Here is a 27,920-nt window from a genome sequence, read left to right as displayed (position 1 = left end):
GTGTGCGCTCGCGTCCGCATTGGCCAGATCCTGCTGTCCATGCGCACCAAGGAGGCGTACGTGCCGCAGGCCTTCGAGGCCCTGCGCCGCGCCAAGATGAAGTTCCCCGGCCGCCAGATCATCGTCATGTCCAAGTACTGGGGCTTCACCAACATCCTCCGCACCGAGTACGAGGCTCTGCGCGACGCCGGCAAGCTCGAGCAGCGCGGTACCCACTGCAAGCTGATCGCCCCCAAGGGCAAGATCACGATGCGCAACGTGATGGCGTAAGCTCTCGCAGCAGCGTGAAACGCGTGGGGAAACGGGTGCGTGCGTGTGTGTGCTACGGCGGCGTCCTCGTGACATAGGGAGGGAGAGGCCACCAGAGGTGCGTGACTGGGATGGCTTCGCCGGCGTGTGCGCGCAGGCGTGTGTCTGCATACGCCTCGCCGTACCCATCGAGTTCCCCCCCCCTCTCTCTCTCCGTCAGCCGGATGCGTGTCTGTGGGTTCGCCGCACGGCGCGGACTTCCCTTATGGTATGATGATTTATCTTTTCTTTGTTTGTATGCGTGTGTTTCCAGGGATTCGAAACCGCGGGTGATGATCGAAACGCACGACCGCGATGGAGAGGACGGGTGGAGCCTCTGCCACCCCCCTCCATCGTCCGCCGCCGCTAAAGGTAGACCGCCGCAGATTCTCCGGACCCGAGCAACGCCCCTACGACACCAAATAACAGGCATCAACCCAAGGGCACATTCGCAACACCCCGCGGCAGCAGCGACAGCAAACAGAGAGGGGAAAGGCGGCATTGGTGCGTGTGGGGAGAAGCCCCCTTTGCCTGCTGCTGCTGCTGCTCGGCTTTCGGCGTATCCTCCTTCCCACGCCCTCGTCACCCCTTTACTTCACGTCGGCATGTGGCCGCACACGATGGACACACACACACGTGTCGGTGTTTGTGGAGGGCATGCGCGTGCGTGCGTACGTGTATTCTGTGCACGTGCGTCCACGTCTTCTGAACCACCTCGTGCCCTTATCCGCTCTCTCCCCACTTGCTGACTGCACCTCGCCTGTTCCTCCCTTCGTTGTCCCGCGCAACCCACCGCACACCGCACGCGCTCCTCTTCTCGATATGCGCCTCAGCGGCGAGAACAAAAAAAAAAAACAAAGCAGGCACGCACCAACAGCGGAAGCGAGGCGTCGACGAGGGATACGCTACCAGGACTCGACGCGTTGGTGTCTGTGTGTCTGTGTGGATTTCGGTACTTCGTAGTCGCTAACAGAAGCTCTGCGTGCGTGCGTGTAGCCCGTGAGTGCTACTCAGCTTCTCGCTCTTCGAACTGGCGCGCCAAGGCACAAGACGCCTTTCTCCGCCGCCGCGCCCCTCCCTTCCCCCTCCTCTCCCAGAACATTGCCACGCGCATGCGTACAGCGCGTCCACGGAGAGACACGGCCGTCCGAGTTTTCTCTCTCTCTCTCTGCGTCTTCCTTTGCGAAAACGTCTCGCCCTTCACCGCGCGTCGCACTCTCTCCCTCGGCTCGGCACACCACTGCCCCGTGTTAGGCCCCACCCCTCCCCTCGCTATCGCCGGCGCTGTGGCTGCGGCCCTCCTTCCCTCATTCGCTGCGCCTTCATCTCTTCTACCACCCTCTCCCTCGTCCACTCTCCGCGCGCGTCCACACGGCATCGCGTGCCTGCGCGCTGTCGGGTCTTGCTCGTGTGTTGCCGCCCCGCTGCTTTCGGTAGGCACGTGCGGTTTCCATAGAGCTCCTCTCTTTGCACATGAAGGCCTCCCCTTGCCGGCTGGCCGCCTCTCGCCCTCCCGCAGCGGCGCGCCTCTACCGCGCCTATGGTCCCGTGCACCTGCTGCCGCGCACTACGGCTATGCGGCGGCTGGCGGCGGCGTCCGTAATGATGGCAACCGCTGGCTCGCTTGGCGAGACGCTGCTGTCGTCTGCCGCCGTTTCGGCCGGAGGCGCCGCGCACTCGGCGACGGGCGGCTCGACGGCGCTGCTGCAGCACCGTCGCTGGCAGTCCGGCGGAGGCTCGAAGAAGGACCTATACTCGGTGCTAGGCGTGGCGCGAAACGCAACACCGGAGCAGATCAAGTCCGCCTACAAGAAGCGCGCCAAGGCGCTGCACCCCGATGTGAACCCAAGCCCCACCGCCGCTGAGGACTTTGCGGAGGCGAAGCAGGCCTACGAGACCCTCTCCGATCCGCAGAAACGCAGCTTGTACGACATGACTGGCAACGCCAGCGCCGCCGGCGGCTTCGGTGGGCCCGGCGGGACGGGCGGCGGCTTTAACCCCTTCGGCGCCGGCGGCAATCCGTTCGCGGCGGGTGGTAACCCGTTCGCGAACATGGGCGGTGCTAACCAGCCCGGCGGCGGCCAGGGCGGCTTCTCCTTCAACGACTTCGAGGAGATCTTCCAGAAGATGAGCAACAGCGGCAAGGACAAGACCCGCAAGCCGCAAGGACCGGAGCCTGGCGCGGACATCCATTACAAGCTCGTGCTCAGCTTCCTCGACGCCGTCAACGGGTGCCAGAAGGAAATCAGCTACAACACGATGCGCCGGTGCGGGGCGTGCACCGGCAGCGGCTGCCAGGACACCGGGTCGCGCACGAAATGCCCGCACTGCGGCGGTCGCGGCAAGAAGGTGATGTCCACCGGCTTCTTCCACATGCAGCAGGACTGCACCCACTGCGGTGGCACAGGCGAGCTTGGTCGAACGACGTGCACGCAGTGTAGCGGTAAGGGCATCGTAAAGGACCGCAGCGTGCAGACGCTACCGGTGCCGAAAGGTGTGGACAACAAGGAGCGGTTGAAGGTGACAGGCAAGGGCGAGGCTGGTGTGCGCAACGGCCCGCCTGGAAACCTCTACATTGAAATCTCCGTCGAGGACGACCCTGTCTTCCACCGCGAGGGCAGCGACATCCACGTTATCACCCCCATCACGCTCTCCACCGCGGTGCTCGGTGGCACGGCGCGGGTGCCGACCCTCACAGGCGAGGTCGAGACTCGGGTTCCTGTCGGCACGCAGCAGGGCGACAAGCTCGTGCTGCGCGGCCGCGGCGTGCACCGGCCGAATCACAACAAGACGGGCGACTTCTACATCCACTTTGCCGTCATGCTGCCGAAGGAGCTCACGGAGGAGCAGAAGAAGGCCATCGCCGACTTTTCCAAGGATGAAAGGCCGCTCCACCTCAACGACGCCCAGCTGCAGGAGCTCAAGGGGCGCTACCGTTCTTGGTTCGCGACGTAGCGGGGTCATTGGTTTCACCGACTGGTGGGGCGCCTCTGCGTGCGTGTGTGTGTGTGTGTGTGTGTGTGCCCGTGTGCGAGGAGTGTTGATTTCTTGTCTGCATGTATGTGGCCTTCTTCTTACCGGTGCGGCTTGTGTTTTGATAATGGCGGCGGCGGCAGCGGGGGGGGTGTTTACGCGGAGGTTGATCGGAGCAGGCGACTGGCGGTTGATCTGATTTGCAGGCGGTGATGACATTGTCGCCGACACAGGCGCACGCCGATGCGCATGCACGTGGGCGCGGGATGGTGTGCTCGTTGGCTTTAGTCACATTCCTTTCCTTTGGCTCAGTTTGTTTCTGGGGGTTTTTCGTCGTGAGGGGCTGAGGGGAGTGCGGGGCTGCGGGCCTTTGCATTTTCGAAGCGGACAGGTGAGACTGTGTACAGTGAGCGACACGCGTGAGATGCGATGGGTCGGTGAATATGCGGAGGGTCGGTGGTGGTGTGTGGTGGTGTGATGCTGTGCGTGTGCGTGTGGGGGCGTAGCGGTGTTTGTCTTACCACCTCGTCCCGAACACGCAGACACACACGCGGGAGACGACGGCGGCGGCCCTTTGGCGTGGCCTCCCAGCACCACGTCCTCCTTTGTTCTCGTAACGGAAGTGCACTACGAACGCCTCCTGCCTCCCTCCACGAGGGCCATCACACACACGCACACTCCATCCAACCTCCCAACCCGAACCCCCCGACCGCTGCTGAGGGGTCTCTTGTGTGTCCGTGCGTGTGCGCGTGTTAATGCGCGAGTTGCATATTCGTTTCATTTTCGTTAAACTCGGTCCATCTCTCTGCCATGCGAGATGAATTCCAGTCCACGCCGCCCTCTCACGGCCCTGTCACAGGCCCCCTCCCGCTCCCCCCTCTCCGCGTGGTGCCAAGCAGCCGTAGGCGGTGTGAGGGGGGCCCAGGTCGGGGAGACACGCTCCAGCCACGCTGGCACGTCGCCCGCCCATATGGATCGTACAAGCGTGTGCACGGCCGCCGGTCGCTCTGACCTCCCCCTCTAACGCCCTAGGCACCCTGGCCCTGCCACCACGCGAAGTGGCCCGGCGCCGGCGAGGGGATAGGAGGGGGTGGAGGGGGAGGGGGGCTCTGCTCGGCTTCCAGCCGGAGAGTGGGCGTGCACTGGCCGCTGAGGCACCACGCGCTGAGGTGTGCGCATCCCCCACCCCACCCGTCATCCGGATGCACGAGTTCCACAGAAGAAGGTGTGGGACGAGGGGGGGCGTGGGCCTGAGGTAGTGCGGTGAATGCTCTCGTACCGTGCAGCACCGATATGTCCTTCTGTATGATATCTTGCTCGCCGGATACTGCCGGCACCAACGGGCATCTCCTCTGTGTGTGTGTGTGTGTGTGTGTGTGTTTGTGTGCAAGTATCCGCACCCCGCCCCACACATCTACACACCGACGCGCGACGGGGAGAGGTGTCGACGGAATCTCATCAAGCACCCTCACGGTGGACCGCCGAGCCGGTGTGTCGCATGCCCACCTCCGCTTCTTCCTCGTCCGTCCTCCTCTGCTTTGTGTGGTGATTCTCGACTTCTCCTTCGCGTAGCCGTGCGTATTCCGCGCGAAACCGAAAACAAGACAGACAGCGACACCCCACAACGGCGGCGGTTGGTGCGCAGTGTCACCAGAGACGCGGTCCTCTGCACCCTTGCCCACCCACCCAAGTCGGCCTAGCCATCCTTCGGCCACGGGCAACTCTTCTTTCTGTCGGCTGGCGGTGACAGTGCGCGTGCATGCATGCAGTGATCCGGCGACGACGAGAAACTATTAAAGACGACCACGTGCAAGCGTGTCTGTGCCGCCTGATCGCCCTCTCTCCTGCGCCGTCGAAAGAGCAGTCGTAGAAGCAGCCCCCTCAGCCGTATTACACACACACATACACACACGTGCTTCGGAACAGCAGCGCATCATGTCTCTCTATGGCGCTCGCGAGAGTGGCGGTGACGAGATGTTGACGCCAGGCATCACCGGCATGAGCGGCAACTACCGAAACGAGAGCAACTGCCACCGCTTCTGGAATCGGCTCATGACGTGCATGCGGGAGAGCCAAGAGCTGGATGTGCTGTACGACTGCCGTAGCCGCATGCTAGACATGCGGGAGTGCGTCGTGCGTCACAAGCAGTCAACGTGGGTGATGCGCGAAACAATGACGTCCATCCGCCACGAGGGCGAACTCCGCAAGTGGCTGCGTGACTATGATGAGAAGATGGGGCATCCGCCCCTGCTGGAGGCGGTGGCGGCAGTGCGCAAGAAGGTGGACGCCGAGGGCGGCGTGGACATTATGAACCCGACGGTCTTCAAGGACCCTGACATGTACATCCCGCGCAGAGTGAAGGTAGCGTCTGCCGATAGGTGAGCGGTGCTCAGTCGGAAAAGGCAGAAATGCAGTGATGATGGATGACAGCACGCCACGGTGTCGAGTCCCCCTTATCGTGATGTCGGTGAATGTTTTCGTGTGTGTGTGCGTCGGTTGGACGGCTCACCGCCGTAGTGTGGGTCGCATTGGCTGCGATGGCGCGGATAGTGGCGGCGGTGCCGCGCCTTTTCGTGTTGTCAGCGGAAGTTGTATCGATGTAGAGATGGAAAGTGTGTACGGGGGTATCTCTGCATGAGGCATGCTCTCTAGCCAGTGTTGGCGGCCGTTGCGCTGCCCCCCCCCCTCCTCTCCCCGTTTCCAGCTCCTCGCACCCCTCCTTCTCCTCCTCGTTCGTGTCGTCGCTGTCGCAATGGCCGTCGCCGTGTGTGTGATAGTTCGGTCTTGTGTTGCTCCCGTCTGTGGCGGCGTGCGCTTCACTCTGTTCTCGGCGTGTTTTTGCTTCACTGTTGCCTTGTGTGTGCGCGCGTGGTCAAAAAAAAAAAGAGCGAGAGAAGAGACGGGGTCGGCCACGCCGACCGTATCGCCATCCCTGGATGCGCAGCGGTCCCTTCACCCTCCCCGAGGGGGGCGAGCGCGTGGTAGCGTGCCCAACAAAGGGTGCCGGTGCGCTCTCGCAGCACCACAAACACACACGCTAACGCACGTGTGCACGTTCAAGGAGAGAAGGCGGAGCGCCCATGAAAGCGCGCTGTCAGATTTGCACAACCGTGGCCCGCAAGGCATCACAGCGATGACACCCCTCTCAACGACCTATGCCACGCCTACCATCTCATCGCCCTCACTGTCTCTATCTCTCTCTTCGCCCTATCTCGATCCCTTACCTTTCCCATGCCCGTTGCGCATACACACACACGCACACGTCAGCAAAATCTCGCGCATCATTCTCGGCCCCTACGTCTTCATCTCCCCCCAACAACAACGGCAACCGCCGCCGCAGAGAGAGACTCCCGCTCAAGAACTCCTCCTGCCTCTCTCCCTCCCCCCGCGCCATCCCATCATCCACGTATTTTCCCAGAAGCCCTTGGTCGCGTGCTCTACCTTGTGTCTGCTGAGTGTGCTCCGCTGTCTTGTGATTGAGTACGGCCGTTGGTCGTCCTTTGTGTTCTGCAGCTCTTTTTTGCCTTCTCTAACCCGAAGCCCGTCCCACTGCTCGAGGGTGTGAGTGTCGTGTGCTCCCTGGATTTGGCTGGTGTTGGACCTGCCAGCGTGTGTGTGTGTGTGTGTGTGTTTGTCTCGCGTCTGTGTTTGTCAGCGCCAGCACGACGACGACGCCCGCAGCGTACATCGAACCCACACCAAACCCGAAATCGTAAAGGCTTGTTGAGAATCTGTGCGTGCGCGCCTTTCTGTTTTCCTTTCTTCTTGTTGTTACATCTTCTTTGCCACATCCGCGCACCCTCCTCCACCACCACCACCATCACTCGCTGACACCCACGCACGTACCTCGCTCTCTCGCACTCGTCGTGATCTTGCGCGTCGTGCGTGTGTCCAGGTGTGGCGTGCAGACCTTGCGTGCAGCTGTGTGTGAGTGAGTGTGTGTCGACCAGCGTTCGTGTGCAGTGTGCGGTGTGGCTGACCTGCTCGCCGCCTCCCTCCCTCTCTCGTGCTTCGTCGCCGTCGTTTCGCTTTTCTTTCGTGTTTTGTGTATCACGTCGTCTTTTGCGGCGGTGCCTCGCGTTGCGCTCGCTCGACCCGCACGCACGCCATCCTTGCAACTCCACGCCATCAACGTCAACGGAGCCACTTCTCCAGCATCCGCACGTCCTGGCCCCTCCCAAGCCGTCTCCGCGCTGACGACCTGTGGCGGTAACGCGAGTCAGAGCAGGTCGAAGAGGGTGAGAGAGCCCCAAGTCAAAGAAGGAATGGAGCAACCGCCGCAGGAACAGTGGAGCTCGCGATCGCCGCTGACGATGAGCGGCAGGTTAGCACCGCTTCCACAGCCACCTCTGTCCGGGTTCAACTACCGCCGCGACCCCGCGTTGATGATGGCCGAGGAGCCCACGCCGCCGGGGACGATCACGATTCAAGATGCACGCGCGGCGCCAACCGCTGGCCTGCGACGTCCGCACTGCGGGGAGCCTCACTTCAATGCCGCGAACGCGGCCAGCAGCAGTCCCGTCCCACCAATCGCCATCCCGTACATCGCGCTCCACAACGTCGGGTGGAAGGACTCCAACTTCAAAGGTCGCAAGTGGGTCATCATGCCAATGGTCGCGGGGTTCGAGTCCACCTTCATTGCCAACACGCTGCAGGGGCTGCTGTGCTTGCCAGGGTGCGAGTCCGCCATGATGGGCGAATCCGCCGTGACGAGCAGCGGTGACGGTGGTGGCCGTCACGGCAGCGCGGGCACCCTCGGGCAAGACGACAGTCGTAGGTGTGGGGAGTCGGGAGTGGTGCTGCAATCTTCGGGCAGCTCGTCGCTGGCAGAGCTGCCGCAGCCGCAGCAGCAGCAGGCCCACGGAGCAGCCGCTGATGACGACGACGGCTTGGAGCAGCACTCCCACGCGCGCTCGGCTTCTCCAGATGGCGCGGATGAGCACTCGCTGAGCTCCTCCGTCACGTCGGATCCGACGGCCACCGAGGACCGCACCGCTCGCTCTTTGAGTGAAGAAGGCGGTGACGCCGGCAAGGGCTCTAGTGCGAGGAGGGCAGAGGCGGCCAAAAGCCGCGACGCCGGTCACTCGCCTCAGGTGCTTCGCGGCGGTATTCGCAGCCAGTGGGGGACTCGCGTTAAGACGGCAGCCTCGCGCACGTACGCCGCCTACGTGATGCAGCACCTCAGCGACGCGAACATCCAGCTGAGGGCGCCGGTGCCTCACGACGGGCTCCCGAGCGACGCCCCGGTGACAGACACGCAGGTGGACGACGCCGAAGAGCTGGAGTCGCTGCGAGGGCAGTCCGCCACGGTACCGCGCTGCTTGGCCCCCGTGGCGCTGCCGAAGGAGCCGAGGACCGCGCCGCAGGTCTCAGGCGGAAGCGGCGCAAGCAAATCGCGCGCGCACGTCAGCATCTTTCTGACCCATGAAGCAAAGGAAGACGAAGTCTGCACATCCACCTGCGGGACCACCTCCGCGGCCGGCGCCGAGCCGTCTGAGCGCTCCGTAACGACGACGACCGTCGCGCCGGCGGCTATGCCGCCCGGAACGGCTTCGGCGACTGCGATCGCTGCCGTCTCGCCCCCGGAGAAGGCGGCGGTGCTGATGGGGCTGGAAGAGGGTCACAGCTCCGACGACAACAACTCGCCGACGCCGAGCAGCCGGGAGGAAGAAGAGGAAGAAGAGCTGTGGGGGTCAACGGAGGACACGAACACTGGGCAGGCCGGTGGGGCAGCGCATAACGCGGAGGCGACGCGGATGACCAACCGCCAAGTGGCGCAGGACGGGTCGCGCTACACCTGCTTCGCCAGCAACTGCGTCGATAACATGCCCAACTACCCGCTCCCGCAGCTGCAGAGCGAGGACCTCGTTGATCTGGCGGCCTTCATGGTCGTTCGCAGCTCACTGCAGCCGGATGAGGCCACGGACCTGCATCTCGGCACCCATGTCTTGGGCGACCCCCAAAACGTACGGATGCTGCCGCCTGAGCAGCGAGCCGCGTTGATGAGCCGCGCAGCACGGCTGATGGAAGCTGCAGTGTTCCTCCAAGTGTAGCGTCCGGCAGGCGTGTGTGAAGGTGGGGGGGCATGTAGACGTGTGGCCGCACGTGTCCTGTGCAACGCCTCTCTCCCACGCATACGCACACACGCTGCTGCCGCAAGCATAAGTGCCACACACCGGCACACATGCGTACGGTGGGGTGCCGCAGTGTGGCTCTTGCCGATCATGTCTCCCTCTATCACTCTATTCCTCGGCCCTCACGTGGGCCTCGACGCGTTCTCTGGTACGATGCTCTCAAGATCTCCTATTATCGCAGTGCGTGTGTCTCAGTGGGTGCGTGTACGTGCCTGATGCGTGTTTTACTCCTGTGGGGAGTCGATGTGGCTGCTGTCGCCTGGCCCTTTCCTTTTATTGCTCTTCCCTTCTTTCTCTCGTCCCCTCATGTGCACCGCCGCCGTGTGTACGTCTGTGTTTGTTTCTGTGTGTGTGTGTGTGTGTGTCTGCGCGTGTGTGCACGTATGTGGTCCCCCGATATCCTCCTTCCTCCCCTTCTCTGAGTGAGCTGGTATGGTGCTGTGGCTGCTGCTCGATGGATGTGAGCTACGTAGACCCGCATGTACCTCTATCTGTGCGTGTGTGTGTGCGTTCTGTGAGTTTGCTTCGGCTTTCGCTGTAACGTTGGCCTTCGCGCTGCTCCTGTTCCAGCGCTCGTCCTGTCTTCCTCCATCTTTCAGACCCCTAAGTCCTTCTTCGCTGGAGTTGTGAGAGAAGGATAGGATGGCCGGCGCCCCTGTGTTCGTGATGTTGGCGCCGCCGCCTCCCTCCTTCCGCCCGCTTCTTTGCCCAACACGCCTGCGTCGGCAACTGTGCGTGCGTGTGTGTGCGTGTGAAGCCCCTGTTATCTGGTCTATGTTACCATCCCCCTCTTGTCGTAGCCTGTCCTGCGTGTGCGTGTGTGTACGTACGCATAATGGGCGCCATCCGTTGGTGCGGATAAAGAGTTTGCAGTCGAAGCGCGCGCGGACGCCAGGCAGGCCGCGATGTCGCAGTCTCGCGTCCGTGTGCGTCAGCGATTCGATGTGCCTGTCTGCGTGCTCGAGAATTGAAGCGAAAAATATCGCCGACCAGCAGCGGCGGCGGCGAAGAAAACGAGTCTCCCTCTCCTCCTCCCCCCCCGCCTGTCAGAGGAACCGCGCAGCAGCAGCTGAACAGCGTTGGTGGGGCCTCGCAGCGCCATGCGCGCGAGGAGACAGCACACACGCACACAGACATCGATGCGTGCTCTTGTGCGCTGCATGGGTGACGGAGCATGGCGCCGCTGTGTTTTCCTCCTCTCCTTGTACGACGACGGCCGCCACCCACGCCGGCAAGCTGTCGCGGCACGCACTACTTGTAGCCACCGTGCACGATGCCCCGATCTTCCTTTCTCTCACTGCGGTAACGCGCGCGTGTGTCGCAGCGCCCACCCCCTCTCTCCCTCTGCCGACGCTTTCGCCCTCCCTCCTTGCCACCGCACAGTCCACGCACATGCGCATAGAGTGCGGGTGTTCGATCCTGATCTCATTCTCTTCATCGTTATCCCTTCCTCGCCTTTCCTGATACCGCTCTATTTAGGGCAGCGATGGCCAACTCGCGCGCAAGCACCCTTGCCGCCGCTGCTGCTGCTGCCTCGACTGCAGCCGTCAAGCCGCTGAGCTACGTCTCGCTGTGCAGCCACGACGGCAAGCGTATTATTCTCCCTGTGGCCGCCGCGGCGGGGTCGCGTGTCCTCCACGGCATCTTTCAGGGCCTGTACGTGATGCGGCTGCATCAGTGCAACTCGCCCGCGGACCAGCCACCGCATGAGCAACACGAGCAGTACCCGATGGCGGAAGAAGATGAGCATCAAGGAGAGCTTCACATTCCAAGGCCCGGCAGCAGCAGCAGCGGCAGCGATGCCGCCAACAAGGCGCACGGCAGTGCTGAGGTAAAGGTGGACGATCCGATCCCCATCATTGAGGACGAGGATGACATCGAAGAGGCCGAGGCCAGACACCAGGCCAATGGCGCCGCCTATCGAAGCTACGCCGCTGTATTTCCCAGCAACGTGGAGTGTGTACCGCCACCGCCTCCGCCGCTCTTGTCGACGTCGCCGCCTGCTACGCCGTCGCCACGTGTGCCGCCGCTTCTTGAAGTGCCGATTCGCTCACTGGAGTCCAGCACGCTGATGCGTGTTGCCGAGTTTCTTGTGGTGAAGATCACGCTAGCGAGTCATCCACATTACCTACACGAAGCTAACGTCTTTGGCGACCTGGACCGCACCTCGGAGCGGGACCAGCTTGTGGCGATGCAGGTGTTACTGGGGGCTGACTTCCTGAACTGCTAGACCCGCGGTATTTGGGGGGGGGGGGCGGCGATGCAGCGCTGTCTGCGAGGATGTTTCTGTGGGCCTGTATGCGCGTGCCACGAAGGTCACCCGGTGCCGCGGGGCATTTCGTTCGGCTGGCTTGTCCTTGTCCCCCTTCCCCATCGAGCGCCCTCCAACGTCGGCATGCGCACGCACGCACACTCCTACGCAGGTACGCGCAAGCGACCCCTTGGCTTGGAGGGAAACAGAGCATGCGTGGCCGATAGTCGTCCCCTCTCTCTCTCTGCGTGTGTGTATGCGTGCGGTTACCCCTCTCTCCTCTTCGTCAGCCTTTACGCGCTCACAGCATGCACATGTGCACACACCTATTCCAGTGTGTGGGTTTACCTGTGTCTCGTCGTCGCATGCCGGACCGTCTGTACAGTCCCCTGCCCTCTCCGTCTGTCTGCGTATCTGCCTGTGTACGTGCCCCTCCCCTCTACCCTCACCACCACCGTCTTATCAACACTTGCGGAGGGCATGACAGCGGCAGGAGCACACAGGCAAGACACGCGTTGGAAACTAGAGATTTCAAAGAATAGGTACAGGCAAGCGCAGGCGCGCGAGAGAGAAGGCACAGGTTCACTGGCTAATCAACGGGATGGGTGCAGATGTGTTGGCTGCGGCTGCACGCTGCGCACAGAGTGAGCGGTAGAGGAAATCGCGCGGGCCCGTGCGCATGCAGACAAGCGGAAAACAAATCATGGCGGGACTGCGGTGCCAACGCGTCCAACACATGTGTTTCGTATCGTGCACGCTGCACTACTGTGCGCGTTGTGGCGAATGGACACGAAAAGTCGGGGGCGGGGGGGGCAGCTCAACAGAGGATGTCCACCCGTTGCTCTTACCCACCACCACCACCACCCGTCCCCGCGCATCGTCTTCTCTGTTCCTTACTCTCCTTCTCCTTTTTATCTACACCCACACACAACATACATACGTACACGCTAGCACAAGGAACCGCCTCTCGCTCTGTGTCTTCTTATCGGGAAGGGATGCAACGTCCGTGAGGCGCGCGCCCTCCCCCTCCCCCCCGCCTCTGCTACGGTCGGCACTGCCGCTCGGCAGCCTGACACCTCGCAGAAGCGGGGCGAAGACCGAAAGGGAGCGACGGAAGAAGGGCGCTGGGCGGCGTCACGGACCGTCGCCTCGGTCTTGTGCATGCTTTAGCTTGGTGCTCGCCGTCGCTGAAGCAACGCTGCAACCCATGTGCGGCCCCTCTGCCCCCCTCCTCCTCTCCCCACCACCACCACCACCCACACCTCCATCCCAACTTGCGTCCTTGCAGCAAGGAGGGCTTCTTGCGCATGGGTGTGGTGAAGGTCAACTACGGAAAGAGCCGTGTAGAGTCACAACCGAGGCCACTCCCACGGTTATCCCATCACCCCACGTTGCCTTCCCACCTCACCCACCCACCCACCTCCCCCATTCTTCGCACAAGAGGTCTGCGTGCGCGTGACTATGCGAGGGCTATCGGCTTGCACACCACACACACACACCAACCGACACAGCGAGCAGAAGCATATTGCCAGTCGCCCTCTCTCCCCTCCCCCACTGCCCCACTCGGAGGGGCGCATCGACTCGTGTCTACTTCTTACGAGTACTGTGTGGGTGGGTGCAGGCGCCACTTCGTGTTCGTGGACGTGCTTTACACGTCTACGTATCCTCTTCTTCCTTCTCTTACATCCGCCCCCCACCCACCCCCTGACCGCCACCACCACCGCGCCAACGTGACCCCTCTTACGCGCGCACACACAAGCTCTCTTCTTCATTCTTTCGCTTCGCCTTGCTGGCGTACATTTTATATTCGGTGTCGTGGTCGTTCACGTGTGTGCGTGCGTGTGTGGGTGGGTGCAGCGTGGCAAGCGGCGCCCCCGTTCATTGAGCAGCTCCATCTCTTGTTGTAGCTGACTTTTCTTTTTCTCTCTTGCATCTTTCACATCCTCCCTCATCGTGTCTACCGCACCCAACCAACCAATCCCCTAGCCCCCTCCATTCATTGTCATTCGTGTGTGTGTGTGTGTGTGTGTGTTTGTGTGTGTGTGTGGCGTAGCCGTAGAAGATAGAAGCCTCCCCTCCCTCTCCCTCGCTCTGCGTTTTCCCACCGCTCCTGCGACCGGCCCTCGTGTCTGTGTCTCCCCCACACCCTCCGTGGCCGTCATGTCCACTGCCAGGGCCGGCTGCTCGATCCGCACGACGCGGGCGCCGTCAGAAACGTCTCGGCCCCATACCGGGCGAGCATGGCCCATTGCCACCTCGGCGAACACCATCTACGACTCCTCAACCGCAAACCTCCATTATCGGCATCCAAACGGGGCTTCCCCTGCGACTGCGGCGACGTGCACATCGGCCGCACATGCGACACCGCAGCAACAGCAGCGAGCGCCGTCGTCTCGGTATCCGCACTCCGCATCGTCGCGCCTCGGCTCAAGCCACAACCGCGACGTTCCCTTCCACACGGCCCCGCCTGCCTCGGCGGGGCTGGCCTTACCACCGGCAACAGCAGCAGCGCAGCGTGGCAGCTCGCCGCAGCACCCCCTCACGCCAGCCCCTCCACAAGTCTCCCCACATCCCGCCAGCCGCGGCCGCCAGCCGACGTTGGCGCAGCTGCAGCACACGCCACTTGTCGGCCGCAATGGTCGGCGCTCCGCTGGATCGCAAACAGGGTTTATTAGCAGGACGAGCGCGTCGGGGCACTCTCACGGATCACCTGCGCCCTCGTCGCAGCACATGCCAGAGTCCCCGGCTTCAGCAGCGGCGCCGTCTTCCTCACTGTCGCCGCAGCCGCAAGTCAGCAGCGACGTCGCTTCCTTGATGAGCGGCAGCCATCGACGCCCACCCGCACCGAACACGCCGTGCGGAGTCGAAAACTCGTCGAAGGCCGCGGGCGCCAGGTTAGAGCATGCCTGCTTTGTGGCGAGGGCCAACTCATCGCGGCCACTACAGCGACCGCCACCCACTTCGCAGACGCGCCGATCCGTCGTTTACGTGGAGCCCACGGTGGCAATCGCAGACGCAAGGCCAGCCCCGCAGTTGCAGCTCGATACCGACTTGCAGGCGCACTCCACCACCCCACGTGCTGCGGCGTCTGCGTGGAGGACAGGCAACGATGGGAACGCCGCTGCCGCCGCCTCACCGCAGCAGCAGCTACAGCCGTCGCTCCCGCTGAACTACTACGCGCTAGAGCCGTCTCTGCAACTTGCCCAGCACCGTCACGTACGCCACATTGTCGCAGGAGACCTCAGCAGCGCGCCTTCGTCGTCGCACCCGCAGCAGCAGCCTGTTATCGTGTTCGTGCCGCAACCCCGCCCGGCACCGCCACAGCAAGAGCGGTTACCCCGTCTCTACTCGTCCACGACACGACCTGCAGGGAGGCCCTCACGCGGCGCCGTCCAAAACAACATCTACGCCGGCATGGCTGCAGAAGACACGAGTAGCGTGGCGAGCGAAGCCACCAGCACGCGCAGCAGCTTCACTCGTCAAGTCTTCCGTGGCGCGACCGCCACAGCGAGTGACATACCGACGGGCAGCCCGTACGGCGCCATGCCAACCTACGCGGTCGTGATGCCGCGCAGAAACCTTACAGCTCCCCAAAAAGCAGGCGCGTCTGCTGCCTCTGTGGGCCATCCGCCGCCGTCAGCCCCTGCGGAGACAGCGAAGCAGCCGCAACACAACTCCAGATACCCGCCCAGCAGCAGCCGGCCGTCGCCGCAAGAGAGCCGCGGCCACGCTGCCAGGGAACAGCCGCGACCACCACCACAGCCACCACGAGAGAAGTGGCCAGTATTGCCACAGCGGACGGAGACTGCCAACTCACAGCCCCCGCCGCGGATGAGGCTGCCAGCCAACCCATTTTACTCGGAGGAGATGATCCCAGAGCAGCGACGTCAAGACGCGTGGTGCGGCGATGCTTCCACACGGCAATCGGGGCACCGCGGCGGTGACTCTGTTCGTGTGCCTTTGCAACGGCAGCTGTCGCTGTCGCACGAGGAGGTCCTGTCCCTCTCCGCCATGCTCTCCAGTGCAACGGTAGCGGCCCCGATACCGACGAAGACGGACCCCTACGCGGACCACACCGCGCCAGACGGCGAGCCGCGGCCCCTGCACGCCGTTATGCCGCCCCCCATCATACAATGCCCGCACGCCGCAGCGGAGGAGGAGGGGGCGCCCCGCTTCTCCGTCAGGAAGGCAATACCACCGCAGCGGGAGCCGGATGCGGTCCCCCCGCGCCACTCTCCCCCTGCGGAGCACACCCTCCCGCACGGCCGTAGTGCAGCTGACGCCGGCGAAGCAGCAGCGAAGGAAACACGCGAGCAACTGTCTGCCGCCAAGGCGGCGGCGGCGGCGATGACGGCCGCTGGTGCGCAGTCCTCGAAGAAGCCACAACAACCGCAGCATCAACCCGACTGCTCGCCGTACGGAGAAAACGTCGATGAGCTCCTTGAGGCCGATGATCGTATCATGCAGCCTAGCCGTCCACAATCGTCCCGGCACGGCGCTGCTGTTCTCTCAAGCCCGATTCAGAGCATCCACAGCCTGCAGTCGCCCGCCGTTAAGTGCTTCAGCGACGCACCGCGCTCGGTGCACACCGTCACCGAGTCCGAGACTACCACGGAGCAGCAGCAGCAGCCAGAACCGCAACTGCGCCCAACCTCACTTGGCCGAGTGGCCGTCGCCTCTGTGGAGCGCGGTCGCTGCGCTGTGGTGAAGGCAGAACTGGTCCCACCTCCGTCAGCGCAGCTGCTGCCAACCGTGATGGACGATATCACGGAGCGGGATGAGGATGAGCAGCTCAACTCCGTGGACCCTGACCGCATGAATATGACACTCCCTCAGAAGATGGATGCGCCCCGTTGCGGCGGCTCGACAGCCGTGCACGGCGCGACCGAAGGCTTGGAGCCGCCGCGGGACGCGGCCGTGGACGCGATGGGCACGGCAGAGGAGCGCAGAGAAGGCAAGGAGGCGCTCTGCGGTCCGTCGACGGGCGCCGACGACGGTGCCAAGACGCTGCAGGAGGCCGACGACACGAGCAAACCGACGGAGGCATCCGCCGCGCCGCTCGTGCTCGGGGAGCGCTACGTCTACGTGGATCCGCTGGAGGAGGCGAGCATGGACGCGGCATACATGCTGGATACGCTCGAGCAGCAGTACGTCCGTATCAACGAAGAGACGAGTGAAGAGATGGAGGACGTCATGCACGTCGTCGAGCTCAACCGGTGCGACCGGGCCGCCGCGATGCCGCGCTCTTTTATGCCGAAGGGGCGGTACCCCGACGTGTTGCCGATGCTGCGCTACCCTGAGGATGAGGTGCCTGCGGACGCCTCTGCGGCCACCACGACTGGCAGCCGCTCCCGCCCCGCCTCGTCGCCATCGGCAGAGAAGCTGAAGTATTTCCCACTGAGGGAAGCCGCCTACCTAAACCTGTGCGCTACGGTGTGGCTATCCCGCTTCCACGCGGCGGAAGCGCAAGACCTACTGGCGAGCGACGACGGCACCGCAGCGAGCGGAGAAGGCCACGAAGGGGCACGCCCTTCGTCCGCAGCGGTCATCTACCACAATCTTGACCACCCCTCCGCAAACCTGCTGGCGGCGCTCGACGGGCGCGTGTCCGCCTACGTGCAGGCATTTATTTCCGAGACGTGCGCCGGTCGCGACGGCGCCGATCCCTGCAACTACGAAGCGGCGTGCGTGCGGCTTAGAGACGAAAACAACATCGGCTGCCGCCCACACGGAGTGTGGGCGGAGGCAGCGCCGCAGACGCTGTCGTTCGCTGACCATGTGACGAACATTCTGCTGACGGCCACGGTGCCACACGAGGCCAAGCGGCGCCGCGCGGAGGCGGCAAGGAAAACGACAGCGGAAGAGGTGGCAGCGCGTCGCACGTGGCTGTACTTCCTGGGTGCCTCTCCGTGGAACTACGAGGTGGTAGCGGCAAACGAAGCGTACGCAGCGATGCCGACGGCGGGTGCACGGCTGGCGTACGCCTTCATGTACAAGGCGCGGACGCGCAACGTGGACGGCGGCCTTGGCTCGCTGATGTTCTCGATGTTGAGCCAGCAGGTGCCGGAGGCGGCGTTTGTGGACTGCCTGCTGATGCAGGAGAAGCTGCGCCTGGCGCTTCTGCACAGCTGCTCGAACATCGTTGCCTGCTGCGCGCTGCGGCAGCAGGCACTGCGCAAGCCGCGCGTGCCGAGCAAGGAGACACCGTCGGCGTCGGCCTCGGTATGGACCAGCCCGGTTCTCTCCACATACCTCACGCTGTATGAGGACTCCGCGACGCCACCGACGCGGCGGCCGCCGGACGGGGCACCGGAGCTGTTCCGCCTGGATAGGTCACCGGGCGTCGACGAGGGGGCCAGTGGCAAAGGCGGTCCCAGCCGCACGGCGCTCTGCCAGCACGAGGACAGCCACCCCAAGGAAGAGGCGACGCCGTGCGGTGCGGCCGAGCGCGTCGATCTCTACAGCGTGGCGGTGCAGCTGAACTACTTCTTTCCCACCAAGACGCAGCGCGGCATGCATCAGCTGTGCGCCGCGCTCATTGAGGATCTGATTGCGATGGATGCGTTGCCGGTCCCAGAAAAAGTCGTCACGCCGGAGGGGGTGGTCCTCACGGATCGCACGTCCATCGTGGACGCGCTGGTTGTGGAGGGGGCGCAGGCGATGCAGCACATCATCATGACCCTCAGCGCGCGCCGGAAGGAGGTGCAGCCGGAGACGGCTGACAGCTATCGCACGTTGCGCGGAAGCATCGACACCGCGGCGGTGCGGGCGGCGATGGAGAAGCGGCTGATCCTTTTCGACCCCGCCATCATGTGCTTTCTCAGCACCCCGGTGCCCATCAACGACCTCTTCGAGTACGCCGTGACGGACGGCCCGCCTAGCATGCAGCCACAGTCGACCGGGCGTAAAAGCTGGCTTGTCGAGGTGCTGCGGCTGCAACACGTGGCGGAGACGGTGCAGTACACAATGGAGATGCAAGACGCCATTTTGGTCGCGAGGCAGCTCAACCACCTCGTTGTGTCGGCCCAGCAGCAGAGGGCGCTGGCCGACAAGCATGACCCCGGCCAGAAGCACGGCCGCTACTCGACACGGTCTGTCGCTGAGGAACTTCAGATGGACGCCGTCGTTGTCGGGCAAAGCATGGACCAGGTCTTGCGCCGAGCCTCCTCCGCCTCGCTGCTTGGAATGCTCGGCGTAGGAAACGGCGAGCGGACGGCAGCAGATGAGCCGTCGCTCGAAGACTTGCGTGACCCCAACACGAACCGTGACCGCAGCGACGTGAGCGTGCGCGCCGTCCTCGTCGCCCTCTGCTCCGCTGACCCGGAGAAACCGAAGGCGGAGGTGCAGGAGTACTTGCGTCATCTGCTCGCCCTCTACTTTGAGGTGCGCACACCGGACGGCAACACCGTCGACAGCGACGACACGCAGCAGGTCGCCATGGCCCGCCTCATGACGGCTGAGATGGCGACGTGGGACTGGTTTGGGGACACGATGCAGAACGGGACGCTGCGCGCCGGCGCCGCACCAGCACACTGCGACAAAATCCGCGTCAGCGCGGAGGAGCTGGCATCGCTCTGTCCGCGAGTGCTAGGTCGCCGCGTGGGTGTCGCCAGCACCGTAGTCGCGGATGCTACCGCGGCCGTCATCGCCGCCTCGACCGCCGAAGCGGTGGAGCCGGCGCCGCGGGCGCACGATGAAGGGAATGATGACGACTCTGTATTGGTGGCCGAGTCGGCTCCGCGGCTGCCACACGACCCAAGGCGTTCATTCGCACAGGAGATGTAGGAGGGGCTCGGGGGGCGGGCACTGAATCTTCGTGGGTATCGCCATCACCATCGCCGTGGCCGTGTGTGGTAGGCGTTGCAGGGGCCGATGTCGTTGCTACTGCAGGCCTCTGTTCTGCTTGTGGCCTGCCCCATATATATGTTTTCATTTTCTCGAATGCGGCGTGGGGGTGGAGGGGGCGAGGGAGGGTAATGTCTGTTGGTGTTCGTGCGTGCATCAGTGCCGCCAGCAGCAGCGACTGCGGCAGCACACCCAAGGTGCCACCTCGTGCCTCCCCCTTCCTCCCTACCTGCTTCCACGTTATATTTTCTTATCGTTCCCCGCGCTGTATGTGTGTGTGTCTGTGTCCGTGTGTACACATCCTCGTAGAGAAGTACAGCACAGTCGTCATCGTCCTTCGACCCGCACCTACACGCTTGGAGAGAGGCGCATGCGCCGATGTCTGTGTGTACGCTCCCCATGATCTAAGTGGTCTCTCTCTCTGACCGTACCACGCTTGCGTCGCGCTGCTTCATTGACGAAGGGGAGGCCTACGCAAGGGCGCACGAGAAAATCTGCTGCACTGCCACCGAACCCCTCGTCCCTTTCTCACCTCTTCTTCTTACGTGGTGACCGCATCTCCCTTGGGCGTGACTGTGGGGCTGCATGGCGCGTCGGTGCACCTGTGTCTATGATTGCCTTAGCGCTACGCAAACCGAATCACGCGCGCGTACGTATAACCCCCCCCCCAACCCACCAGCACACCGCCTCCTTGTGTGTGCACATACACGCACACAGAGACAGACAGCCAGGCAGACGCGCACCTCGTGAGCAAAAAAAAAAAACGAAGAGAGGAGGGCGCACCCTGCCATCCTTGGCACCTGTCGCCGACCCCAACGGCACCGTTGTGGTGGTCGTCGTAGTCATCGCTGTTGCCTTTCAACTGGAAAGGCTCCTGGAGTGCTTTCGTCCATCACAGGCAGGCACGAAACACACACGAGCACACACGTACGTCTACGTGTGTGCTCGTGCACGTGTACATAGACGCATGCCTTTGCCCTGTCTGTACTTTGTGTGTGTATGTGTGTGCTCGATATCTTCGCGTTGGTGTGCGTGTGTTTGTGTTTGTGGACGGCAGCCCCTTGCTCCTGCGGAAGAGGACGGTTACAGATCGCTATCACTGTCACCGCCACCCACTCACGGCTCCGCCCCCCCCCCCTTCCCTCATCAACATCGTTGCTTTTCTCGTTCTTAATTGTTTTGTCGCCACTCAGTTGGCCTCCCTCTGTGTGTGCGTGTGTCGGTTAGGACGTCCGCGTGCGGAGCTGTTCGACTGCCTGTCGCCGCCACGCCTCTTCATCACACTCGCCCCCCTCCTTCCTCCCCCGTTTCCGCGAAGCGCCGCCATCAAAATGGGGAATGCCGCGTCGAGCCCACGCCGGGCTCCTGCCGCGTCGTCGTCGCCTGCCCGCGCCTCCTCCACAGCACCGGCGACGGAGCCACGACCGAGGAAGATGCTCGTCAACGCCGCCCCACGAGCGTCCGCCAGCAACTTCCGCTCGCCTGCCGCCATCACAGCGGCCTCTGTGAACCGCCAGGCGCGCTCGCAGAGCCCGGAGGCGAAGTCTGCATCGCTGCAGCAGGCCACGCTGCAGCGCCGTCAGCGCATCCCGGGAATGAATGGCAGCGGCAGTGCCGGTGGCACGAGTGTTCGTGGGGACGTTGGGAATGAAACGGACGTCCTCCTGGCCTTCACCCGCAACGCCGACCCCATCTCGCTGCGCGTCTTGGAGCTGATCCAGCAGGCTGACGCCGTGCCGCAGGACAGCCCGGGCGAGAAACTGCGGCTGCTCCAGGAGTGCTACCCCCTCCTGGCGCGCGTGCCCAACGACTGCTTCGATCAGCTGGCCGTCACGGTGTACCAGAAGGAAGGCGATGTCTACCACCAGCAGGGGGACATCGAGAACGCCAAGAACACCTACAGCCGCGCTATCACGCTGGCAGAGAAGCGCGTTGCACGGCAGGACGCCGACATGTACATGGTGCTGAAGCGCTACGTCTTGGCTATGGTGGGGATGGCGCGCATCTGGTACGACCACGAGCGCGATCACCAAGGCTTCACCTTCGTTGACCACAAGCACCCCAAGGTACAGGCCGTCGACGGCGGCGATGCCGTGCACGACGCAAACTCGTCCATGAGCTCGCTCGAGAGCAGCCTGATGTCTGACGGAGGTAGCGTCTTCAGCCTCAACGAAGCCATCTTGAAATCCATGGCGCCACGCCCGCCGCGGCGGCAGACTGGCCCGCTCTTCCAGCGCGTGAAGATGCGAGCGCCGCATGTGATGCAGAGCTCGCAGTTGAACCGTGAGGACGAGTTTGTGCTGCACAGCCGCATGACGCGCGAGCTGGTCGCCTCGCCGTGCGAGCTGCTGCTTCTGCGGTGCTGCGAGGTGGTCCAGATTGGCCACAACTCGCAATCGGAGCTGCTCATCCCAGCCCAGATAGAGCTGGCTCAGATTTACGAGGATCTCGCGCTCTACAGCCGCGCACTGCTGCTCGTGCGGCGCTGCGTGGGCATCCTGTGCAGCGTGTACGACTACGACCACCCGTGGGTGATTCATCTGATGCACCGCGCCGACAGGCTAGAGGGGCGGCTGGAGGAGCAGATGCGTAATAACATGGCCACCAAGATCCAGGCTACGTGGAAGATGCACCGAGCGATGCAGCAGCTGGAGTACACGCTGGGGCATCCGGTGCGGCGGCACCAGCGCATTCCGCGCAAGTACCGCGCGATTCCGGGCCTCGACTTCCTCCACGAGTACGTCGGCGACATGCCCGCAGATGAGCTGCTTGGCGACGACGCCGATGACGGGGTGTACGGTGGTCCCGGAGGCGACCATGGGCACTATAGGCAGCAGGCCGCCGAGCCGGAGCAGTGGACGGAGGTGCCGCCATCGGCGCCTGTGCAGGCGAGTGGCCGGCACAGCGCCGACCCGCGCCACCCTTCTGGCACGCCGGGCGCACGCCAGGAACGCAAATCGCCCTACAACGCCACCGCGCTCGTCCGCTACGCACCGAACGAGCACGCGGAACGCGGTGACACGTTCACGACGGTGGTGCCTAACGCGACCGTCGTGGGCACTACCCAAGATACCCAGACAGACACGGACGTGCATCACACCGAGTACGGGGATGTGCTGACGGTGCGTACGACAACGGTCACCAAGACCATCACAGAGGGCCTCGTCGACAGCGCAGGTGACGACACAGACGAGGAGCCCTCCGAGGATGAAGGGCAGCCGGCTGCTCCAGTGCATGTGGGAGCGCCACCACCGCAGCAACAGCAGAAGCAACCACGCAACCCCACCCACCCTACACACCCTCTACAGCCAGCACCGGCGCCGTACCCGTCCGATGATGACGCGGACGAGTACGACGAAGAGCGAGAGTGCTCGTGGGCAGAGCGCACACCTACGGAGCTACAGCAGCACCAGCAGCAGCCTCCGCCGCAAGCGCCGCCACCGCCGATGCGGCGAGAGGAACAGACACAGGCCCAGCCGTGCGGTCACGTGGTAACGACTCAGACGCCCCGCCCACCTCCGCGCGCCAATAAGCAGACGGAGGCTGCGTGGCCGCTGAGGCGCGAGGAAGAGGAAGAACCGCCGCGGACCTCTCGACAGGCCGCGACGACATCGCCACACTCACAGCGGCACGAAACAGCGACGCAGTGCAATCCTGACAGAGGTGCCCATCGCGCGCCTGCTCATCAGCCACCGCCGCCGGCACCGACTCCGCAGCGGCAGCCTCTGGTGCAGTCTCCGCTCCCGCCGAGCTGGCGTCACCGCGCTTCGGTGTCCAGACCCGCGGGAGCCTCAGAGGCCGACATTGCCCTCGACCCCACCGACGACACCCCCTCGATCGTCGCGCGTGCCCCCGAGTCCCGTGAGAACCCACTGCCGGAGCGGCCGCCGCCAAAGGCAGAGAGGACTCGGGTGCACCTGCACAACTCCCGCGAGGCCGAAAACGCCTTCGACGATGGACCGAGTCGCTGGGCCCAGCGTGGTGCTCCGCCGCAGCAGCGGCACACGCATACGGCACCACCAGCGCACCGCAGCGGTGCCGCATTGGAGGCGCCGCTAGATAACTACGAGGACGGCAACGCGCCGTACCAGGAGGAGGAGGCACGAAGCGAGGTCATCGCTGGCAGCGATGCTCATCCATCCTCGTCGGCGCCGTCGAGGCCATATGTTCCGGATGTGCGCCACAACTCGCGTCGGGAGCTGTTCCGTGACTTGGTAGAGCCGAATACAGCGTTCCAGGCGGAGTGGAACGGGTACCCGGCCTTCCTGCCGCTACTCGGTCACCGCCGCAGTAGTGGGCGAAGCAGCCAGAGCTCCTCAATGCCGCGGACGAGCTCTGAGAGCGGGCAACTCGTGCCGCACGCGCTCGGCCACAGCGGTAGCCACCCATCGAAGCAGCAGAAGGCGCCGATGCAGCTGTGCGACCGGCGACATCAGCGCGGCTCCGACGGCCAGGGTCAGCAGTCTGGCACGCCGATGCATCTCACAGCACCGGCCAACGTGTATCCTCTAACGCTCCCGCAGGCGGCGCAGCAGCCGCGGACAGTGAAGACGACTCGTGACTACAAGATCATCAAGACGCGGCGCGTGCGCACCTATACACGGGAGCCGGTCAGCAACATCATGGACAGCGAGAACACGAGCAGCCGCAGTGGCAGTGCGAGCATTGATGAAAGCATGAGCAGCGCGCGCTGGGAGGCGGACTCCGCCTCGGTCAGCGGCAGCACCCACGTCGAGTACATGGAAGAGAAAGACGAACAGGTGGACGCAGCGAGCGTCAACTCCAAACTCAGCAACGCCTCCGCTCCGCGCCAGCAGCAGCGGCAGCGGCAGCCCTCAGTGAAGGCACCGGCAGGCAACGTGAAAGTGCCCCATCGCCCACACAAGCCACGGATGCCCACCCCTCCTACGAAGTCACTTGCGAAGGCGACAGGGGACGGCAACGGCAGCAGCGGTGCCGCTGCCTGCCGACCATCGACGCTGCCAACGAAAGCAGAGACGGTACGAGTGGTTTCTGAGAAGGGCTCTGAAGACAGGGATAGTGATGTGCTGCCCAACTACAGTAGTAGTGCCACCACGGTCACGCGACATGTCAAGTCAGACCACCACGGCGCAACGACGCGCACGACGCGTCGCTTCAGCACCTCCACCAACTCGTAGCTGACAAGCAACGGTGACAGTGTGGTGCTTGGAGGGAGGGGGGTGCTGGGGTGGATGGGCGGGTATGCCGGAAGCAGTTTTAGAGGCACTGTTGCCGCTCGGTGGCTCTGCGTACGCGGGCGTGTTTCGCATGGCGCGCTTGCATGTTTTTATTTTGCTCGCTCTTGTTCCCTTCAGCTCTTTTCGTCTCTGCGCACCTGTTGTTGTTGTTCATGTGTGCACCTGTATCTGTATATGTATCTGCAGTCAAGGGATATCATGCGCCCTCATCATTGTCATCGCGGTGTGCGCGCATGCGTGTGCTTGGGTGTCTGTGTGCGTTGCTACCGCGGCACACATTTTTATTTCGCGCTCGCGCGCTCATTCTTTGATTCGCTTTTCGTAGATGTGCCAAAACGCGACGCTGCGGATCGGCGGGTGGTGCTCCGTCCGTGTGGACTTGCGCCGGCGCTCACGCATCGCATCCCTTTCTCCCCTCCCCTCCCCTCCCCCCCCCACTCTCTCCCTCTGTCACGCCTTCCATCACACGCACATATAATCATCACTATCACCGCCACCAAGACCTCGACAGCCTCCGTCATGCGCCCCAACGCTCTGATAGTGGCGATGGCTGTGGTGATGGGCTCCTATGCGGGGCGGTGCTAGGTGAAGCCTCGCTTGCTGCGTTTTGTTTTGTTTTGGGGAGGGGGAGCAGGGAATGGAGGGGTGACTGTGGAGGCATTCGCCGTGCTTCCGCTGCGCGCTTCCCATTGCTTTCTCGGGTTGCCCTCTTCCTCTGTATAAGTCTGTGTGTGTGTGTGTGTTTATGTGTATGTGCATCCGCTGTGCGTGCAGGCGCACGAACCACAGAAGCCGGCGCCAACGAAGGCATGACGAGGTCACGAAGCAAGCGGGGGTAGGAGAAGAAGAGCTGCACGGGTCGACACGGCGACGGCGCCATTCTCGCTTCACTGTCGTGGCTGCCTTTCTTTTCTGGATCGTCTAGATCGCCTTGTACTCAACGTAGAGCGGTGCGCCGCGCGCTCAGTCATTGGATGCGTTGCACCACCAAGCACTCAACCACCACCACCCTCTTCCTCGTCCTCCCACAAGAAAAGCACGAGGGGCAACGGCACGTGCGAGAGCGATGCCGGTGAGGAGCAGCATCCACCGCATCCATGAGGCGATCACCGTGCGAGCATAAAGAGGGATGTGGAGGGAGGGGGAGGTAGGAAGGGCCCAGACGGATCGGCGTCTGCCTCTGTGCACGTGTGTGTAGGACAGAGCAGCGCCGATCGGAAAACGTGGAGGCGATGAGCACCTCAGCGGCGTGTGCAGGTGCATTCACGGTCAGCTCCCCCCCCCCCTCACGGTGGCTCGTGCAGAAGGCGGGGAGAGTCTACGCTCGGCACAGCTGGCGAAAAGAGAGAACGTGATAGAGAGCGAGAGGGAGGCTCATCTGCACGCCCCAAGCCGCTCCGCATCCTCGACCTCCGCCATTCTCATCTTTCCCTTCGCTCCTTCACTACCAACACCACCACCATTATGGCCCTCCCACCTCTCCTCCGTGCCAGAGAGTCGTCGTCTGTTTGCCTGCCGCACACACGCACGCACCGTGTTGTTGCGGCTGTTCGCGTCGATGTCGCTTCTCCACGCCTCTCGTGGTGCTTTTTTGTCGCTGACTCCTCTCGCACACCCCCTCTTCTACACCTCTGTTTTCGTTGCCGCCGTGGCCATCGCCGTGAGCGGCAGCAACGACAAGCCGCGCCGCACAAGGGCGGCTTATCCATTGCTCTTCCCCGTTCACGCATAGGCACACGTAGGCCGAAGACTAGATGCGATACAGCTCGGCGCAACCAACGGAAAAAGAGTAAGAGCCTTCCGCAACATGCGTTCCACGCCGCACGGCCCACTTCTCCATCCTCGGACCTCCTCGGTCCGCCAGGACGCGATCACGTACCCCTACGCCTACGCTGCACCTGGTGGACAGACGCCGTCTGCTGGCTGTGAGCATGACGACAACACCGCCGCCGAGGCGGGCCCCGCACGCCGCTGCGTGCCCGTGCGCGGAAACCGTGCGACGCCTGCAAGCAATACTAACCCCTATCCTAGTGATGTGAGCTGCAGTCTTTCCTACCCGGAGCCCGCGCCAGCCGTGGCGACGACACAGCCGTCGTCGACCTTCCAGGACCAAAAGCCGGTTGTGTACACGGTACAGAACACAACCACCGACACCCACACCCACGAGACCGAGTACGGCGGGGTTCTGACGATCCGCACGACAACCGTGACGCGCACCATCACAGAGCGCCTCGTGGCAAGCGATGAAGACGACGACAGCAGTGAGAACGGCGAGGTGCACCTGGAAGACGCGCGAAGCGAGGCGTCGTTGCCGTCTCTGCCTCATTGAGCGAAGGACATGGGCTGTAGCGCAGCAGCAGTCATCCTGTCTGCGGTTCACCATCGCCCACTCTTTTCTTCGCTGCTGGTCGCCGTTTGTGTTGTCGCTTGCCTCGCTGTGTATGTGGGTCGGTCTCCTTGGCGGTGGCGTGGTGGAGGGAAAGGAAGGGAGGGGAGAGCAAGTGTGCACGTGGCTGCCGTCCCTGTTTCCGCTCCCGCCCCCCCCCCGCCCCCACACACACGCGCACACATCTTCAATCCACTTGAGCATTCCGAGTGCCATGTACTCCAGCCGCCTTTTCTTATTCCCCACCCAGCCCCTTCCGCATCACACACGCACGCACACAACTCACAGCTCTCCCTCATGGGCCACTCTCCGCCCCTCCGCCTCCCCCCTTCCCTGTCTCCTTCCCTCACCGCTTGGCGTCTCGCGTGTATGCCCGATCAACGGAGACGCACACGTACACGCGTGTGTGTGTGTGATGCGGGTGGCGACACACAGCAAAGAAAGGCACGCGCAGGGATGAAGTGGCGCACGGGTTTTGCCGAGCCTGCTGCCTCCTTCAACGCCTCCCCGTGTGGCTATCCGAGTCGTCAGCGCACGCAAGCCAGCCCGCGCACATACACAGAGTTGGGGGGGGGGGGGGGGCAGACGCGCCAGGGCGCGTGGATGCGCGCTCACAGGTATCCTCTCCCTGTTCACCGGCGTGCCTTCATTCTTCTACAGTACCTTCTCTGTTCGTTCTCCTCATTCTCCCTCTCTTCAACGGCAACGCATACGCACCCGACCCGCGTCGCCGCTTGACCGCCCTCACCCCCCCCCTCTCTCTGCCTCTCTCCCATGCCCGCACACACGTGGCATGGACCGACACTAACACCAACGCCGACCCC

At 63.5% G+C, this 27,920-nt stretch overlaps 7 protein-coding genes across 7 annotated transcripts; all 7 read left to right on the top strand.

The window, feature by feature from the left end:
- Positions 1-1,761: 1,761 nt before the first annotated feature.
- Positions 1,762-3,243, top strand: LDBPK_040940 (chaperone protein DNAj, putative; the record flags this gene model as incomplete). Its single annotated transcript, XM_003858108.1, has 1 exon — positions 1,762-3,243. The coding sequence occupies one exon, from the start codon at positions 1,762-1,764 to the stop codon at positions 3,241-3,243; it is 1,482 nt and encodes a 493-aa protein (XP_003858156.1).
- Positions 3,244-5,196: 1,953 nt separating this feature from the next.
- On the top strand, positions 5,197-5,643 carry LDBPK_040930 (hypothetical protein, conserved; the record flags this gene model as incomplete). Its single annotated transcript, XM_003858107.1, has 1 exon — positions 5,197-5,643. The coding sequence occupies one exon, from the start codon at positions 5,197-5,199 to the stop codon at positions 5,641-5,643; it is 447 nt and encodes a 148-aa protein (XP_003858155.1).
- A 1,883-nt stretch (positions 5,644-7,526) lies between these two features.
- LDBPK_040920 (hypothetical protein) lies at positions 7,527-9,314 on the top strand (the record flags this gene model as incomplete). The annotated part of the gene is made up of 1 exon (XM_003858106.1): positions 7,527-9,314. The coding sequence occupies one exon, from the start codon at positions 7,527-7,529 to the stop codon at positions 9,312-9,314; it is 1,788 nt and encodes a 595-aa protein (XP_003858154.1).
- Positions 9,315-10,881: 1,567 nt separating this feature from the next.
- On the top strand, positions 10,882-11,625 carry LDBPK_040910 (hypothetical protein, conserved; the record flags this gene model as incomplete). Its single annotated transcript, XM_003858105.1, has 1 exon — positions 10,882-11,625. One exon carries the CDS (start codon positions 10,882-10,884, stop codon positions 11,623-11,625), a length of 744 nt encoding a protein of 247 aa, XP_003858153.1.
- Positions 11,626-13,806: 2,181 nt separating this feature from the next.
- LDBPK_040900 (hypothetical protein) lies at positions 13,807-19,431 on the top strand (the record flags this gene model as incomplete). Its single annotated transcript, XM_003858104.1, has 1 exon — positions 13,807-19,431. One exon carries the CDS (start codon positions 13,807-13,809, stop codon positions 19,429-19,431), a length of 5,625 nt encoding a protein of 1,874 aa, XP_003858152.1.
- Positions 19,432-20,822: 1,391 nt separating this feature from the next.
- Positions 20,823-24,650, top strand: LDBPK_040890 (hypothetical protein, conserved; the record flags this gene model as incomplete). Its single annotated transcript, XM_003858103.1, has 1 exon — positions 20,823-24,650. The coding sequence occupies one exon, from the start codon at positions 20,823-20,825 to the stop codon at positions 24,648-24,650; it is 3,828 nt and encodes a 1,275-aa protein (XP_003858151.1).
- A 1,867-nt stretch (positions 24,651-26,517) lies between these two features.
- On the top strand, positions 26,518-27,039 carry LDBPK_040880 (hypothetical protein; the record flags this gene model as incomplete). The annotated part of the gene is made up of 1 exon (XM_003858102.1): positions 26,518-27,039. The coding sequence occupies one exon, from the start codon at positions 26,518-26,520 to the stop codon at positions 27,037-27,039; it is 522 nt and encodes a 173-aa protein (XP_003858150.1).
- Between the last annotated feature and the right edge of the window lie 881 nt (positions 27,040-27,920).

The sequence above is a fragment of the Leishmania donovani genome, chromosome 4 (assembly GCF_000227135.1).
Source record: "Leishmania donovani BPK282A1 complete genome, chromosome 4".
NCBI lineage: Eukaryota > Euglenozoa > Kinetoplastea > Trypanosomatida > Trypanosomatidae > Leishmania > Leishmania donovani.
This window is presented reverse-complemented; position numbering and strand designations above follow the sequence as displayed.